The 13949-nt window shown below is 39.8% G+C and overlaps 1 protein-coding gene across 1 annotated transcript in view; it reads left to right on the top strand.

Annotated features, from left to right (window-relative positions):
• The window catches only part of myo9aa (myosin IXAa), a 328362-nt gene that overhangs the window by 295560 nt on the left and 18853 nt on the right, over positions 1–13949 (top strand). The window contains exons 36-40 of the mRNA XM_061887012.1: positions 1738–1799; positions 8476–8668; positions 10293–10421; positions 10514–10619; positions 10716–10847. Coding sequence (XP_061742996.1) covers positions 1738–1799; positions 8476–8668; positions 10293–10421; positions 10514–10619; positions 10716–10847 — 622 coding nt within the window. The remainder of the gene's footprint in view (positions 1–1737; positions 1800–8475; positions 8669–10292; positions 10422–10513; positions 10620–10715; positions 10848–13949) is intronic.

The following is a 13949-nucleotide window of genomic DNA, read 5'->3' as shown; positions in this document are numbered from 1 at the left end:
AAAAAAAAACAGCTCAGTTTTTTTATATGGCAAACACAAAATATGTAACATTTTCTCCCAAAAATATGTCAAAGTGGAAAATTTAATGTGACGTAATTGGAGCCCTGTATAGGTCAATAATTCAAAATGACAGTGATTTTGATTCATTATTATTTTTTAAAGAAAGAAACAGCCTGCATGGCAGCTTTGTGTTATTAGAGTAAACATTGCAACATTTTCTTGTTACATTTCTCCCGTTTGCTCTTTTATATCACTTTTTACGTTTTAAACATTTGTCAATAGTATTTTTAAAATGTGCCGTGGGGCCGTTGAAAAATTAGCTGCGGGCCGCAGATGGCTCCCGGGCCGCACTCTGGACACCCCTGCACTAGTCCAGAAAAGTTAATCCATCACCACCTTGTTATGTTTGCTTGATATACTCTACTGTATAGCGCTTTATATCGTGTTCATAGTGTACACAGGTTTACTAAAATATCGACTTTTGTCAAGGCTGGGACCCATTCTTCACTTTTCCATGGGTCAATCTACAAACCCTGGTCAAGAAGTAATTAGGTTGGTCAGTTAAGGTTTCACTGTATTGAGTATTACTATTAGGGCTGCGAATCTTTGGGTGTCCCACGATTTGATTCAATATCGATTCTTGGGGTCACGATTCGATTCAAAATTGATTTTTTTTTTTTTTCAATTCAACACGATCTCGATTAAAAAACGATTTTTTTTCCCGATTTAAAAGGATTCTCTATTCATTCAATACATAGGATTTCAGCAGGATCTACCCCAGTCTGCTGGCATGCAAGCAGAGTAGTAGATTTTTGTAAAAAGCTTTTATAATTGTAAAAGACAATGTTTTATGAACTGATTGCAATAATGTAAATGTGTTTTAACTAAATATGACTTATTTTATCTTTGTGAAAATATTGGACACTGTGTGTTGTCTAGCTTATGAGATGCGATGCAAGTGTAAGCCACTGTGACACTATTGTTCTTTTTTTTTTTTTTTAATGTCTAATGATAATGTTAATTTTTAATCACTGCTATGCTGAAATTATAACTAATATTGATACTGTTGTTGATAATATTCATTTTTGTTTCACTACTTTTGGTTTGTTCTGTGTCGTGTTTGTGTCTCCTCTCAATTGCTCTGTTTATTGCAGTTCTGAGTGTTGCTGGGTCAGGTCTGGTTTTGGAATTGGATTGTATTGTTATGGTATTGTTGTGTATTGTTTTGTTGGATTGATTTAAAAAAAGAAAAAAAGTTTTGAAAATGAGAATCGATTCCGAATCGCACAACGTGACAATCGCGACTCAAATTTGAATCGATGTTATCCCACACCCCTAATTACTATTATATTTTATTACATTATCAAGTCAATAAATCTTTGACTGATTGCTTTGGTAGTTTACATAATTACAAACAGTATCATTTGAAAAAAACGTAATCTGACTTGATTAAGCTCTGATGATGTTTATCACTGCAAATACACAAATATCATTGTGCTTTACTCACAAACTTGCTATAACACACACCCTTCTCAGTCCTAATTAGATTGTCTTCAACTGGACTCATGGGGTCTGTGGCTCAGACACTCCAGAATTTGCTGCTTACAGTTTATCTTGTTTTTGCCGGGACTATTTAGTACTTGTCGCGCTCGACGCAAAACTCAAACATGAGGAGACACCGCCTTTCTGTGGAAAATAGGAATGATGCCTTTGATTTTTCTGGCTGTGTTTATCCAGTGTGCCGGTACGCCTGCCACAGAAAGTGCTGCCAAAAGACGACCAGCAAATGCAGCAAGAAGGTGAGTCGGCCGTACTCTGTAAAGTCTCATGATTGCAATTGTGTTGTTTTGGCTCAAATATATGTTTTTGATAAGTTACTACTATCACTACTACCGTAGTTTTTTACTCTTTGATAGGCCTACTACGCTACTGTGTTTAAATATAGGTCATTATGGTGGTCCACTAATAAACACTAATAGCACAGTCAAAATGAAAGCTTGTTCCCATAGGCACCAAAAAGTGTTAATAATGTATAGACAAAAGTGCATATTATATATATTATTATATATAAAGTATTTATATGGTGTGTGTGTGTGTATATATGATGGATATGTGTGTATTTTGGGTATATGCATGTGTGTATGTGTGTATATGTATGTATTGTATGGATGTATTGTATGTATGTATGTGTATATATATGTATATATATGTATATATATGTATATATATATATATATAATTTGTATGTATGTGTGTTGTTGCGTTCTGACCCGTTCTTCCTTCGGTCAACGCCCCCAGGTTCTTTTATGACACATAATTAAAGTTACTTATTACATGCACAAAGTAGTCAAGACAGAAGTCTAATAGAAATTATTCGGTAATATACGTGTCCGCATCATTCAATTTTCTACAACATGAGCTTGACTTAACGAATTAAAGCGGCCACCAGGTGTGGTAGAATGTCAAATTACTATTGCAAAAGCATCCGCATTGATCTAATGTTAAAATGGCAGTTTCTCCCTCCTCCCTCACTCTCACCCGCCCCTCTCTTCTCCTCCCTACCTCGGACAGTTGAGATAACAGATAGTTATGGCTTCATTGTGACATTCCAAATTCAAGGTCTATGTAAAAGGCTCACACTTTAGCTGTTCTAAAATCTGACTAGGAAATAAAAAGACAACCAAATCCAACAGTGTGGATGTGTATATATATTTGTGTGCATATGTATATATGTAAGTGTGTGTGAATTTAAATGTATTATATATAGATAATTTATAAAAGTGGTCTCCAACCTTTTTGTATCCGCGGCCCGAAGGGACAAATTTTTATTTTTGATTTTTTTTATTTGTCATGAAAAAGGGAAGTTTTTGTCATGAAAAGGAGAGGTTTTTGGGGTTGGTGCACTAATTGTAAGTGTATATTGTGTTTTTTTATGTTGATTTAATAAAAGATTTTAAAAAATAAATAAATAAAATAAAAAAATAAAAAATAAATACATTTAAAAAAAATATATATATATATATATATATATATATATAATTTTTTTTTTATTATTTTTTTTTTTTCAATAAAAATGAATAAAAAATTATTCTGCGGCCCGGTACCAATCGGGCCACGGCCCGGTGGTTGGGGACCACTGATCTATAGCATCTACACAGCAACCACTGAATTGAATTATATTATATATATTATTGTATTATATATTGTGTATATATATATATATATATATATATATATATATATATATATATATATATATATTGTATATGTATAGGGGTGGGACCTAATAAGTTTACTTCTTCCCACTCCCTTTTGAGCCAATCTTGACATCTACAAAAGATTAGTCACATGTAATGTTTACAATGTAGGTGTAAATATAATATATATATATTTCTTTTGTATTTTATGTCATTCTTTTGTTTGCATGGCTCAAAATAAACCATTCATTCATTCATACTTCTCCCGTCCAAAGGCAAAACCTAGTAACTCACGTCTAGCTGATTTTCAGAAAACAAAGGAAAACCAATCTATCTTGATGCTGTCTTACAAAGATCTACAAAGTCATCAAACGTATAGATGTTTTCTTGAGCTTTCATTTTCTTGCCGATCGAGCCATGGATTGAATCTGCTCTCATGAACGTGTGCCCTTTCTCCAGATATTTTATTACAATCTCGGGTGGGCCCCATTCTGCGTTTGCACATTGGGCAAGAGCCGTGTACAGCGTCCAGTTTTTATTTTGACCTCCACAGTTATCTGCCCAAAAGAGTATGCAAGGGGAAAAATCAAGAACAATACATTTAATGAAGGTGCTTGCAACGTCCTGGGCCAATCTTCCAAATATCCCCTCGTGCCATAATATCACATAATCAGGTTGACCGTCGGCCCCCATTCGTGCAAATGTCTCATTAAAGACAATAAGCCGACTGACAAAGAAGCTCCGATTGGTCCCTTGAGATACTAGGTTTTTCTGTTGTATCTACGCGGTTATGTGGTAGTTGCTAGGTCCTGCCATGCGCGTAACAGCTTACTTACGGAACAAATTACAATATCACATACACTAATGTAAAGCACATCATCTAGGAACTCCAAAATTATTATCAGCTCAGTTTTGACCAAAATTGAGTTACTGGGTTTTGCCTTTGGACGGGAGACTTGGAGAATCAAGTTTTTTCTGAGGTGGTTCTTGGTGAACAAAGTTGGAGAACCACTGGTTTCATAATTGCTAATATTACCAAGTATCGTATTTTTCAGACTATAAGTCGCAGTTTTTTTCATAGTTTGGCCGGGGGTGCGACTTATACTTATATGTGTGAAATTATAACACATTACCGTAAAATATCAAATAATATTATTTAGCTCATTCACGTAAGAGACTAGACCAGTGGTTCTTAACCTGGGTTCGATCGAACCCTAGTGGTTCGGTGAGTCGGTCTCAGGGGTTCGGCGGAGGTCAAAACACACCCGACTCTTCGTGTAAATACAAACTTCTCCCTATCGGCGTATTATGGATACGGCAACAGCTGACTGATTTGCAGGTGTGTAATTTGTTGTGAGGTTTTGTTGTTTGAACAAGGTGATGTTCATGCATGGTTCATTTTGTGCACCGGTAAAAAAAAACATGGTAACACTTTAGTATGGGGAACATATTCACCATTAATTAATTGTTTATTAACATGCAAATTAGTAACATATTGGCTCTTAACTAGTCATTATTAAGTACTTATTAATGCCTTATTCGGCATGGCATTGTTATTATTATAACCCTAACCCTCTAACCCTGACCCTAACTCTAACCAAATAACTCTTAATTAAGACTTTATTACTTAGGATATGTTCCTCTAGTGTCCAAATAACTCTAAATTAAGTCTGTGTTACTTAGAATATGTTCCCCAAACTAAAATGTTACCAAAAACATATAACTTTGTATTGACTTAGAATTTTTTGTTTTTTATTTTTTTCACTAAAGAAGGGTTCGGTGAATGCGCATATAAAACTGGTGGGGTTCGGTACCTCCAACAAGGTTAAGAACCACTGGATTAGACGTATAAGATTTCATGGGATTTATCGATTAGGAGTGACAGATTGTTTGGTAAACATATAGCATGTTCTATATGTTATAGTTATTTGAATGACTCTAAGCATAATATGTTACGTTAATGCGTTGGTTCTCAAATGGGGGTACGCGTACCCCTGGGGGTACTTGAAGGTATGCCAAGGGGTACGTGAGATTTTTTTTTAAATATTCTAAAAAAAATAGCAACAATTCAAAAATCCTCTATAAATATATTTATTGAATAATACTTCAACAAAATATGAATGTAAGTTCATAAACTGTGAAAAGAAATGCAACAATGCAATATTCAGTGTTGACAGCTAGATTTTTTGTGGACATGTTCCATAAATATTGATATTAAAGATTTCTTTTTTTGTGAAGAAACGTTTAGAATTAAGTTCCTGAATCCAGATGGATCTCTATTACAATCCCCAAAGAGGGCACTTTAAGTTGATGATTACTTCTATGTGTAGAAATCTTTATTTATAATTGATTGAATCACTTGTTTTTTTTCAACAAGTTTTTAGTTGTTTTTATATCCAACCATCCATTTTTTAACGCTTATTCCCTTCTGGGTCGCCGGGGGTGCTGGGGACTATCTCAGCTACAATCCTGCGGACGGCGGCCACCTCATAGCAGTGTTTTTATATCTTTTTTTTCCAAATAGTTCAAGAAAGACCACTACAAATGAGCAATATTTTTGCACTGTTATACAATTTAATAAATCAGAAACTGATTACATTGTGCTGTATTTTACTTCTTTATCTCTTTTTTTTTTTTCAACCAAAAATGCTTCGCTCTGATTAGGGGGTACTTGAATTAAAAAAAAATTCACGGGGGTACATCACTGAAAAAAGGTTGAGAACCACTGCGTAAATGCACCAGGCATCTTCTCAGTTGATTATTTATGCGTCATATAACGTACACTTATTCAGCCTGTTGTTCACTATTCTTTATTTATGTGTCTAATCTTGGTCTTCACTATTCTTTATTTATGTGTCTATTCTTGGTTGTTGTGTTTTATCAAATAAATTTCCCCTAAAAAATGCGACTCCAATGCAACTTATACATGTTTTTTTTCCTTCTTTATTATGCATTTTCGGCCGGTGCAACCTATACTCCGGAGTGACTTATACGAAAATATGAAAAAGTTACGGTATTCATTAAAAACAAGGCAGGCATTTTTGGCCTTTTTACTTTACACACATTTTGAACAATAAAACTGTGTTTGAATATTTAACTAAGTGATTATTTGGCGTATCACAGTTTAAGAGTCACTGTATTAGACCATTACAGTGTATTACCTCGGCCAGTAGGTTATGTGATAGTGAAGTGTGAAGTGAAGTGAATTATATTTATATAGCACTTTTTCTCTAGTGACTCAAAGCGTTTTCCAAAGTGAAACCCAATATCTGATTTTTACATTTAAACCAGTGTGGGTGGCACTGGGAGCAGGTGGGTAAAGTGTCTTGCTCAAGGACACAACGGCAGTGACTAGGATGGCGGAAGCGGGGATCAAACCTGCAACCCTCAAGTTGCTGGCACGGCCGCTCTACCAACCAAGCTACACCGCCTCAAAACATTGGTTTGTCTGTCAGTTAGTTAGCAAAATACCGTATTTTCTAGACTATAAAGCGCACCGGTATATCAATCAATCAATCAATGTTTATTTATATAGCCCCAAATCACAAATGTCTCAAAGGACTGCACAAATCATTACGACTACAACATCCTCGGAAGAACCCACAAAAGGGCAAGGAAAACTCACACCCAGTGGGCAGGGAGAATTCCCATCCAGTGGGACGCCAGTGACAATGCTGACTATGAGAAACCTTGGAGAGGACCTCAGATGTGGGCAACCCCCCCCCTCTAGGGGACCGAAAGCAATGGATGTCGAGCGGGTCTAACATGATACTGTGAAAGTTCAATCCATAGTGGCTCCAACACAGCCGCGAGAGTTCAGTTCAAGCGGATCCAAGACAGCAGCGAGAGTCCCGTCCACAGGAAACCATCTCAAGCGGAGGCGGATCAGCAGCGTAGAGATGTCCCCAACCGATACAGGCGAGCGGTCCATCCTGGGTCCCGACGAGCGGTCCATCCTGGGTCTCGACTCTGGACAGCCAGTACTTCATCCATGGTCATCGGACCGGACCCCCTCCACAAGGGAGGGGGGGACATAGGAGAAAGAAAAGAAGCGGCAGATCAACTGGTCTAAAAAGGAGGTCTATTTAAAAGCTAGAGTATACAGATGAGTTTTAAGGTGAGACTTAAATGCTTCTACTATAAGCCGCACTCATTAAATTTCAGAAAAAAACAATAGTTTTCCATATGCTAGCCCCACCGGACTGTCAGCCACAGAAATATGCGATGCAAAACAAATATTTACACAGAAACGCTCTGTATATGTTTACTTCTATACATTAATTGTTTACAGAATGGTGCCTGTAACACAGCAGTAAAACGGCTGATCAAACAAAACAGAAGTCATCAGCTGCAGAATCTAGCTCTCCAATCAGCTAAACAGACTCAATAACTCTACGGTGACGTTTTGGTGAATTTACAAAACTGAAATAATACAAAAAGAAAGCCATTGAAAGTTTATAAAGATAACAGACACCCATAAACGTGTTAGCTTGTTAGCTAATGATAACAACGCATTCATCACACGCAAACGTTGCTTTGTGTGATGAATGAAGAATCCATACAAGTAGAAATCCTGTGGGCGAATTGTAGACGAAACAGCACTTGTACTTCCGGTTGAAGGCTCAGTCTGAACAGAAAAGCACACGACTGAGTGCTGCTTGAGTGCTTCTTTGCACACCAAGTGTTTGAACCGGTTTGAGTCAGCAACCGGACATGATGTCACGTGAAAGAACGGTATATAGAAAATATGGCACCGTTTGATTTTAAATGAATCAATTCCGACGGAATTCAGTCCTAGACAAGAGCATTGACTTTGTTGCTTTCATTCTAGGTTACGGCCGGATTTTCATCTAACTTTAAGAACTGTTCGAAATCCGCAAGGAACACATTTTGGAGCTGATTTGGGGGTTTGTTTTTACTGTGTTATTTTACATTTACATTACAAGCTTCAACTTCTGCGTGCGTATTCCTGCGACCCCGCCTCCACCCACAGAGACACAGAGAGTGGATGACTAACAAGAGGTTTCACTCTTTTTTTTCATTCTGCTATAGATAGCTCAAAAAGTCATTGGCGCATTTTGATTAAACTTTCAGCAAATGTCAGAAATAGGGTAAGGAACCAACCAGTGATTACATTTTGGAGGTGAACAAGTTTCCCGTCTGAATTCAGGACTTTGTTGCAATTATTGTCTGCGTTCTCTGAGTGCTTTTCTATTTTTATACTGCATTTGTATCTCTGCCCTTTTTGACCATCCATTGCTTTTGTGTCTCTGAATAGTTCGACCCAGAGCTTTCGCCCAAACAATTTGGTGTTGAGGTGTCCCGTCTGACGAATGACGAGCGAACAGTGCCCCTGGTGGTGGAGAGGCTCATCAACTACATCGAAATGCACGGTCTCTACACCGAGGGAATTTATCGTAAATCGGGCTCCACCAATAAAATCAAAGAGCTCAAGCAAGGACTTGACACAGGTAACTTTTAGCCAGCAGTAGTTTTGACATTGGATATTGTTGAATTGAAGTACAAACCCCGTTTCCATATGAGTTGGGAAATTGTGTTAGATGTAAATATAAACGGAATACAATGATTTGCAAATCCTTTCCAACCCATATTCAGTTGAATGCACAACAAAGACAAGATATTTGATGTTCAAACTCATAAACTTTATTTTTTTGGCAAATAATATTTAACTTAGAATTTCATGTCTGCCAACATGTGCCAAAGTAGTTGGGAAAGGGCATGTTCACCACTGTGTTACATCACATTTTCTTTTACCAACACTCAGTAAAGGTTTGGGAACTGAGGAAACTAATTGTTGAAGCTTTGAAAGTGGAATTCTTTCTCATTCTTGTTTTATGTAGAGCTTCAGTCGTTCAACAGTCCGGGGTCTTGTTGTCGTATTTTACGCTTCATAATGCGCCACACATTTTCGATGGGAGACATGTCTGGACTGCAGGCGGGCCAGGACAGTACCCGCACTCTTTTGCAACGAAACCACGCTGTTGTAACACATGGCTTGGCATTGTCTTGCTGAAATAAGCAGGGGCGTCCATGATAACGTTGCTTGGATGACAACATATGTTGCTCCAAAACCTGTATGGACCTTTCAGCATTAATGGTGCCTTCACAGATGTGTAAGTTACCCATGCCTTGGGCACTAATACACCCCCATACCATCACAGATGGTATGAGGAAAATGGTTATTTTCCTCTTTGTTCCGGAGGACACCACGTCCACAATTTCCAAATATAATTTGAAACGTGGACTCGTCAGACCACAGAACACTTTTCCACTTTGCATCAGTCCATCTTAGATGATCTCGGCCCCAGTGAAGCCAGCGCGTTCCTTGGTGTTGTTGATAAATGGCTTTCGCTTTGCATAGTAGAGTTTTAACTTGCACTTACAGATGTAGCGACCAACTGTAGTTACTGACAGTGGTTTTATGAAGTGTTCCTGAGCCCATGTGGTGATCTCCTTTACACATTGATGTCGGTTTTTGATGCGGTACCGCCTGAGGGATCAAAGGTCCGTAATATCATCGCTTACGTGCAGTGATTTCTCCAGATTCTTTGAACCTTTTGATGATTTTACGGACCGTAGATGGTAAAATCCCTAAATTCCTTGCAATAACTCGTTGAGAAATGTTGTTCTAAAACTGTTCGACAATTTGCTTACAAATTAGTGACCCTCACCCCATCCTTGTTTGTGAATTACTTTGCATTTCATGGAAGCTGCTTTTATACTCAATCATGGCACCCACCTGTTCCCAATTCGCCTGCACACCTGTGGGATGTTCCAAATAAGTGTTTGATGAGTATTTCTCAACTTTATCAGTATTTATTGCCACCTTTCCCAACTTCTTTGTCACGTTTTGCTGGCATCAAATTCTAAATTTAATGATTATTTGCAAAAAAAAAATAGTGTTTATCAGTTTGAACATCAAATATGTTGTCTTTGTAGCATATTCAACTGAATATGGGTTGAAATTGATTTGCAAATCATTGTATTCCGTTTATATTTACATCTAACACAATTTCCCAACTCTTATGGAAACGGGGTTTGTACTTTAACTGTGTTGTGACTGCGATGCCACAGATGTGGAGAGCATGAATCTGGACGACTACAACATCCATGTGATAGCTAGTGTCTTGAAGCAGTGGCTGCGAGACCTGCCGAGTCCCCTGATGACGTTTGAGCTGTATGGGGAGTTTATACGGGCTATGGGTAAGTGCCCCCCCACCCCCACCCCATCCCTCGCCGGACAGTCTCTTCACAAGCAAGCGCTTAATCATACAAATGTGATTCTGCCTTCCCAGCTTTGCAGGATAGGAAAGAAATGATCAGAGGGGTGTATTCAATCGTTGACCAGCTAAGCAGAACGCACCTGAATACCCTCGAACGGCTCATATTTCATCTTGTCAGGTAATGAAAAATTGAGATCTAATGAAAATTTGAATTTGATTAGACTTTTGCACGTAACACAGGCTGGATATTTTGACACTGAGTTCATGCTTTCAGGATTGCTTTGCAAGAGGAGACCAACCGTATGTCAGCTAATGCCTTGGCCATAGTTTTCGCCCCGTGTATCCTGCGCTGTCCGGACTCTATTGACCCTCTTCAGAGCGTCCAGGACATCAGCAAGACCACAGCGTAAGCAGCCTGCACCTGTACTCCAGTGAAAAGTCAACGTCGTACTCATTTTGTCAAATGGACACTGCAAAAACTGAAACCTGAGCAAATGTATCACAATTCATTTTAGAAGTACATTCATCAGAATCAGCACCCTCCAAGTCCCAGTCCATGGTTCTCGCCCGGAAAAGGGTGGAGTGCCATCTCCGGGTTAGGGAGGAGACCCTGCCCCAAGTGGAGGAGTTCAAGTACCTAGGAGTCTTGTTCACGAGTGAGGGAAGAGTGGATCGTGAGATCGACAGGCGGATCGGTGCGGTGTCTTCAGTAATGCGGACGTTGTACCGATCCGTTGTGGTGAAGAAGGAGCTGAGCCGGAAGGCAAAGCTCTCAATTTACCGGTCGATCTACGTTCCCATCCTCACCTATGGTCATGAGCTTTGGGTCATGTCCGAAAGGATAAGATCACGGGTACAAGCGGCCGAAATGAGTTTCCTCCGCCGTGTGGCGGGGCTCTCCCTTAGAGATAGGGTGAGAAGCTCTGCCATCCGGGAGGAACTCAAAGTAAAGCCGCTGCTCCTCCACATCGAGAGGAGCCAGATGAGGTGGTTCGGGCATCTGGTCAGGATGCCACCCGAACGCCTCCCTAGGGATGTGTTTAGGGCACGTCCAACCGGTAGGAGGCCACGGGGAAGACCCAGGACACGTTGGGAAGACTATGTCTCTCGGCTAGCCTGGGAACGCCTCGGGATCCCCCGGGAAGAGCTAGACGAAGTGGCTGGGGAGAGGGAAGTCTGGGTTTCCCTGCTTAGGGAGTTGCCCCCGCGACCCGACCTCGGATAAGCGGAAGGTGATGGATGGATGGATATTCCCTTTCGGGGTCACAGGGGGTGCTGGAGCCTATCCCAGCATCACACGAGCGCAAGGCGGGTACACCCTGGACAACTCGCCCCCTCATCGCAGGGCCAACACAGATAGACAGACAACATTCACACTCACATTCACACACTAGGGACAATGTATCACAATTCATTAATTGGAAAGAGACCAAGGATACATTCACACTGCAGGGTCTGATATCCAATTAAAATCCGATTTATTTAGTGGCCGTTCACATTAAAAAAATCAATCAATCATCCATCCATCCATCCATCCATTTTCTACCGCTTGTCCCTTTTGGGGTCGCTGGAGCCTATCTCAGCTGTATTCGGGCCGAAGGCGGGGTACACCCTGGACAAATCTCCACCTCATCACAGGGCCAACACAGATAGACAACATTCACACTCACATTCACACACTAGGGCCAATTTAGTGTTGCCAATCAACTTATCCCCAGGTGCATGTCTCGATCAATGATTCTCCAACTGTGGTGCTGTCACACCAAATTTCTTCCCCCCTACAAAAACCTTCCCCCCGAAAGACATTTGGCGTGACAGACCCTCTAATGCCTAAAGGACCCCAATGAGGGTGGAAGGACCTTAAAGCAGCCCACACAGCCGCCTGTTTTAAAAGCATTATAATTGGCTGATTGTCATTGGTGAAAAATAACGGTAAGGAAAAAATATTAGCATTCCAGCATGCTAACCTTTCAAGCTATTTTTGCTTCGCTAATTTTGCAGCTTTAACCCTTAAGAGTCATATAACTTTCTTAAAGCAGCCCACACAGCCGCCTGTTTTAAAAGCATTATAATTGGCTGATTGTCATTGGTGAAAAATAACGGTTAGGAAAAAATATTAGCATTCCAGCATGCAAACTTTCAAACTCTAATTTTGTATCTGTAACCCTTAAGAGTCATATAACTTGGTATTATCATGCCCTCATTGGGGTCCTTCAGGCATTAAAGGGGCTGTCACGCCAAATGTCTTCCGGGGGGAAGGTTTTTGTAAGGGGGAAGAAATTTGGCGTGACAGCACCATCTAGTGGTATACCAAATAATCCCTTAATTAAATATTCAAAAACAGTGTCACTGTTCAAACTGTGTTTAAAATATTAAATGTACTTGCTAAAACCTCTGCTTTGTTTTCAATGAATATTTTGGCCTACTATGCTACTCGGAAATGCCAAATATTTTCTGAGGCGGTACTTAGTGAAAAAAGTTTTAGAACTTACTTACTGTCGCTCACATTTCTAATGTATATAGCCCAGAAAAGGCGATACATATTATATGTGTGTGCTGCATGTCAACAACATGACAAAACGCTCAATGATTATTTATATAGCCCTAAATCTCTAGTGTCTCAAAGGGCTGCACAAACCACAACGACATCCTCGGTAGAGCCCACATAAGGGCAAGGAAAACTCACACCCAATGGGACGTCGGTGACAATGATGACTATGAGAAACCTTGGAGAGGACCGCATATGTGGGCACCCCCCCCTTCTAGGGGACCGAAAGCAATGTGATTTCTAATGTGAACACAATCCGACCCGCATGCAAACATGACATCATAACAGGTCTCTTCGACAGTCATTCAATTTCGTAACAACAGTGTTGCCTCGGTTTTTGTACGCTCCATTTTTTTAAAATTCTGTTTGATGAAAATGCTGGCTAAACCCGGTTTTGGTATGACATCTGAATTATCATACGTCTAGCGTTTTAAATAAAGGAAAGAAAGTAAGTTAACTTAAGCTATGTTTACCCTGCAGGGTCGAATATCCAATTCTGATTTATTTTTGTCAAATCCGATCTTTTTAGTAGCCGTTCACATTACAAAACATCCATCCATCCGTTTTCTCCCGCTTGTGTCAGGCTTACCCCTGACAGTTTGTCTATGTTTGAGTATTTTCCTCTGCATTTGTCTTTGTTTCTTCTGTGTGTCTAGTGTTTCCTGTCAGCGCTCTTATTTTGTCTGTTTCCTGTGTTTCTCCCTGGGCGCTGTTTCCCTTCAGATGCGGCTGATTGGCACCTGGCCACACCTGGTGTCAATCAGCCCAGCCAGTGCTGGATTATTATCGCTCTTGTCGTTGCTACCTGTCGTGTCGTATCATATCGTGTCAATGCAGCGTTGCGGTACGCTATATTTGATAGTTTGTAGCTTATTGTCTTTTGTTCCCTGCTTCCAAGTTTGTTTTCATATTATAAGTACGACTTCTGTTTCTTGCTCGATACCTGCCAGCTTCCATGCT

The sequence above is a fragment of the Nerophis ophidion genome, linkage group LG25 (genome assembly GCF_033978795.1).
Source record: "Nerophis ophidion isolate RoL-2023_Sa linkage group LG25, RoL_Noph_v1.0, whole genome shotgun sequence".
In the NCBI taxonomy this organism is placed as follows: Eukaryota; Metazoa; Chordata; class Actinopteri; order Syngnathiformes; family Syngnathidae; genus Nerophis; species Nerophis ophidion.
Note: the sequence above shows the minus strand (reverse complement) of the source record. Positions and strands in the feature narration are given on the sequence as shown.